At 46.8% G+C, this 5,000-nt stretch overlaps 2 protein-coding genes across 4 annotated transcripts in view; both read left to right on the forward strand.

Annotated features, from left to right (window-relative positions):
• LOC137609659 (homeobox protein Hox-B8a) overlaps positions 1-616 on the forward strand; it is a 5,787-nt gene extending 5,171 nt beyond the window's left edge. Inside the window, exon 2 of one of the 2 annotated variants that reach the window (XM_068336824.1) lies at positions 103-616. In XM_068336824.1, coding sequence (XP_068192925.1) covers positions 103-515 — 413 coding nt within the window. In that variant the 3' untranslated portion in view covers positions 516-616. The remainder of the gene's footprint in view (positions 1-102) is intronic. The other variant, XM_068336825.1, reaches the window with a different exon arrangement.
• Positions 617-3,051: 2,435 nt separating this feature from the next.
• Positions 3,052-5,000, forward strand: part of LOC137609717 (homeobox protein Hox-B7-like) — a 7,180-nt gene continuing 5,231 nt past the window's right edge. Inside the window, exons 1-2 of one of the 2 annotated variants that reach the window (XM_068336947.1) lie at positions 3,052-3,122; positions 3,689-4,040. In XM_068336947.1, the coding sequence (XP_068193048.1) occupies positions 3,105-3,122; positions 3,689-4,040 (370 nt within the window). In that variant the 5' untranslated portion in view covers positions 3,052-3,104. Of the gene's footprint in view, positions 3,123-3,457; positions 4,041-5,000 lie in introns of those variants that run through there. The other variant, XM_068336946.1, reaches the window with a different exon arrangement.

Raw genomic sequence — 5,000 nt, forward strand, 5'->3', positions numbered from 1 at the left:
ACCAGCCGCTTTGTGTGAATTCCAGTGTGAATGTTGTGTTGATGTGGAGGAAAGATGTTCTAATGACGGCCTCGTCGTGTCTTTACACCAATGTCCCCCCAGTAGCTGCGGGCCGGAGGAGGGGGCGGCAGACCTACAGCCGCTACCAGACCCTGGAGCTGGAGAAGGAGTTCCTGTTCAACCCCTACCTGACCCGGAAAAGGCGCATCGAGGTGTCGCACGCCCTGGCGCTGACGGAGCGGCAGGTGAAGATCTGGTTCCAGAACCGGAGGATGAAGTGGAAGAAGGAGAACAACAAGGACAAGTTCCCCAGCAGCAAGAGCGAGCAGGAGGCGGTGGAGAGGGAGAGGAGGGAGAAGGAGCTGCGGGATAACAGTGGGAACGGAGGAGGAGGAGAGGCAGGAGGAGGAGGAGGAGGAGGAGGAGGAGGAGGAGGAAGCTCGGTGGCGGCCACGGCGGGGTCACAGGCTCCGGTTAACGGGGACTGCTGCGAGAAAAACCACAAGCAAATGTAGAGAAAGAAATGGAAGGGGAAGAGGCTGTAAAAATGTTGGACCGGATTGGGGGGGTGAGGTGGGGGGTGTGGATAGGGACTGTCTTCATTTAGGCCACTGGACTTTCTTCACGATTTAATCGATGGAAAGGAACTCTGCTGATGTACAAACGGAAAGAAAAGAAGAGGGGAAAAAAAAGAATTTAAAAAGTGTTTTGGGGGGGGGGGGGTCAATCAAACCGTCATAGTCTAATCTAGTGTTCAAAAAGGAAAGAAAAAAAGAAAGAAAACGCGATAGATTCATTTCTCTGTGAAACAATTATTGTGGAAACATTTCTATATTGTTAGAAGTTTATCATTAACAGTTTGATCCTCGGCAGCTGTATAGTTTTTAAGTTAAAATGATGATGGTGCACTTTTTACTGTACTTCTCACTTCTATGTTGTTGTTGTTGTTGCTATGGCAATGGATGAAGATGAAGATGATGACGATGACGTAGAAAATTAATGACATTTTTCCAACAACATGAAACTGCCTATTTATGCCGTTTTAGTAAGTCGGGTCTCTTTTTTACACACTTTAATTGTCGTTTTTAGTTCGTTTTTTCGATTGATGGTGTTTGTTTTATGTTGTCTTCTTTTCTCTTTTTGGGGGCGGGGGGGTTAAAAGCATGCGCACAGTGCAGATTAATAAAGAGAACATTCATAAGAAATAAAAAGGAGAAAAAACTGTAGTAAGAATGTGGATTTTTGAATATAATGTAAATTAATTTTTGAGATTTTAACTCTGATCAGTCCCGAATGAGGGTGAAAAGGAGAAGTTGGGGCCCTTTCCTCTGAGCACCCCCCCCCCATCACGCCCCCCTGTATTCTCTGTCAGCAGCCAGACTGATAAAACCGTTCGGTTCAGGAGGCCAAACATTCAAACCTCGACTCGGAAACATCCACTTAAAACAACAGACCCCCCCCCCCCACACACACACACACACATGCAACACACACCCAGACCCCAACACGCGTTATTTATGGCCCGCTCCTCATCTCCCACTTACATTATTACAGCTTACAGTATACTTCCACCATTACACCATCATCATCATCATCATCATCATCATCATCATCATCATCATCATCATCATCATCATCATCATCATCATCATCATCATCATCATCATCATCATCATCATCACCATGACGACAAACTGGTTCCACATGTGAGCATCAAACCCTCCCAGCGTCAATATTTAATCTGACATCTGCATGAATTTCTAACTTTGTGGGGAAATACGGAATGTTTAATATTTATTAGTTTAATTTCTGTAGAGGCGCGACAGGAGGTCAAACACAGAGGGGGGGGGGGGTCCAGCTTTGGTGGAAGGGCTGTTCCAAAGATTCTCCTGTACCGTTACCCGTCACCATACACACACTGGAGGTAATGCTTTTATTTATATTTTAAAACGTGAATATAAATACAGATCATTTAAGCGACAGGGCCAACGCCACTATGTACATCGAGCACAAATTATTTTATTGATCCAAATCCAATCAGAGCGATCCAGTAAATCCCGGTGGATTCGGGTTTGTCATCCAAACCGTTTGTGCGCGTTGGTTGTTTTTATATTAGTTTTTTATTTTTTAAAGAAGTTGTCAGTGATCTTAATATTACAGTTCAGAAGGACTTCATGACCTGAAGACACACACGGTATAATTCCTGCTTGCTGTACATTCTGTTAACGTGTGTGAGAACAAACCAGAGCCGCGGGGGCAGCGGGACGTCTCCTGTACCTTTATCAGAGTTTATTCTTTTATTTAGGCCTCTTAGAATTTACATTCAGGCTCAGGCTTTGTTCTGGAGAAATGTGTGAAGAGAAAAATGCAGAATTATTTTGTTGTCGTTATTGTTTGTTGTTTAAACGGATCGGAATTAATTATTTCTGTGTTTGAATTATGTTTACCGAAGCCTCAGATTTTATTCTCTCTGTAGTTATAAATGCAAGGTAAATGTCTAAATTTATATTTTCCTGTTAGTGAAGATGGAGAAGATGAAGATGAAGATGAAGATGAAGGGCTAACGGTGGTTGAGTTCACGAAACACAACAACAGGTTTCAAACGTGAGGCGCTGCTGTCACTGAGATGCTTTTGGACACACACGTGTGTGTTAAGGTAACACAACACCACAGCAGGGCCTGCAGGTGACGGTATGGGACTGAACTGATTTATCCCGGCCTGGTTGAACCACTGCACGACCACCACTTAGGATAAAATGTGTCTCCTCTCATCCTTTTCTCATTTCTTATCAGTGTGGATTTACAGTTCATGTGGAACAAACCCGCTGCAGGTCTGATCCCGGTGCCCTGAGCTGTAGCCTCATATTTTAAGAAAAATTACACACTATTAAGAAATACCGACCTGTAAATCTGAACGTTTCAGCTCCTAATTGACTGGAGGTGGAAGCTTGGACTGAAAACATGAGTTTAGAACGGAGACATTTTTACGCGTTCACGCGTCTCCTTCCGCCAGTGCGCGCACCCGGTAGCGGCGCGCCGCGCGCAAGGGGGCGAGCAGCGTTTGTTCTGATGGGTGGGGCCGTCTCTCCGGCATCTGAGAACACATGGGCGCTCGTGAAAAGGTGAATATTATCTCTGTTTTGTCGTCACCACCACAAATCTGATCCCCGCTGAGTTCCAGATCCAGTCCAATTCAGACCAGCAGTGAGTGGGTTACTTTGTGTGTGTGTGTGTGTGTGTGTGTGTGTGTGTGTGTGTGTGTGTGTGTGTGTGTGTGTGTGTGTGTGTGTGTGTGTGTGTGTGTGTGTGTTGTAGCCCCCCCACCCCCCCCTACATGTTTCTGTGAACTTCTGTCATTTGCATCCGGAGGGAAACCCCGGTAGCCATTGGGTAACTTCACGTCACATGGACCTACGGTCACATGGTCCATGAGGCAATTGGGGGGGCAGGAGGAGGAGGAGAAGAGCGGGGAGGGGTGATTTTTGGTGTAAATCCAGACACTTATACTGCGCCAATAATTCACGCTGCGTCGTAAAACGCCGACATTAAAGCGCGCCGGGCCACAAATCACCGGCGCCGAATTATGAGTTCTCTGGACTCCCCCAGCGAGCTGCTCTCCAGATTCCGTGCCGCTCCTGAAGGCTGCTCCGCTCTGCTCCTCACACTCTCACCAACTTCTTCCTTCCAGTCTTTCTCCGTCGCTCCGGTCGCGTCTCCTTCGTGCGCCCTCGGCGGGTTTCGCCCCCACGCCTCCAGCGGGTCAGAGAACCGGAGGGGGTGTCCTTCCTGTCCTTCCACCCCGGCGGCTGCTGCTCTCTCAACCCGGACCCGGAACGGGATTCAGCCCGGAGCGGATCGTGTTCAAACGTTCACGAGGGGGGGTTACGGTTCACCAGGACCCGGGCCGGTGCGCTCCTCCACACAGGGAGGCGTCACGGAGCGGCTCCACGGTCAGCCTGAGCCGGGGCCAGTGACGTCACGGATCAGTGACCACTTTGAAGAAGAGGGACCACGGATCTACCCCTGGATGAGAAACACAGGTGAAGACAGGGTGGGCGGGGTGGGGGGTGGGTGGGTGATGACGTCAGCAGGCCTCTTGTTCTAGCGCTGGGAGGTGGTGTGTGTGTGTGTGTGTGTGTGTGTGTGCGTGTGTGTGTGTGTGTGTGTGTGTGCGTGTGTGCGTGTGTGTGTGTGTGTGTGTGTGTGTGTGTGTGTATGTGTGTGTGTGTTGATTAGACATGTAGGGAGATTTACATTCAGGGTGGGAATGGCGCACACCCTGTACTTTTACCTTTCCCTGACATGTGTGAACATAACATAGAATTTGGAATTTTTAAAAAGAAAATAAGAAGTTTTTAACAGTTTATTTTTCTTTATTAATTATACTATACATATAGTTATACTATTGCAGATAAAATCACGTGACGACTTGTATCTCAGTAATCGTGTGGAGCATTTTTTCCACGCTGACTTCAAACCAGTGATCTGACGCGGCTGGAGGTAAATCACATCTATGTGTGGAGAATATTCAAACGCAGATTATTTGGATTCTCTGTCGTGATAAAAAAGAGAAAAAAAACTTCTGTACTGTGTTGTTTGTTGTTATGTCCAAACGTGGAGCAGTGCTGTTCAATCTTTGTCCCCAGAGGTATCAGAGTCACACACACACAGAAAATCAGGCTTCAGTGTGTCGCACTTTAACAGCATTCTAAAAAAAAAAATTGAAGAAAAATATATTTTTCCTTCTGTGTAACAAGGTTTGGAGACTTTTTTGTGATTCTCTTTTCTTTATCCACTAGTTAAGCTGAATTAAGTCTTGATAACGTAGTGGAGACGTCACACACACCCTACCGCCGTGTTACCCTCTCCACTGCCAGAGTCGAGCTTCAGACTCCATTTCACCTTTAATGCATTTAGAAAGACAATCTGGTGGGGGTGAAGACACAACAGACCCACATTAGCAGTGTAGTGATGCTACATGTGTGACCCACAAACTGAAA

Source organism: Antennarius striatus, chromosome 16, assembly GCF_040054535.1.
Source record: "Antennarius striatus isolate MH-2024 chromosome 16, ASM4005453v1, whole genome shotgun sequence".
Classification (NCBI taxonomy): Eukaryota; Metazoa; Chordata; class Actinopteri; order Lophiiformes; family Antennariidae; genus Antennarius; species Antennarius striatus.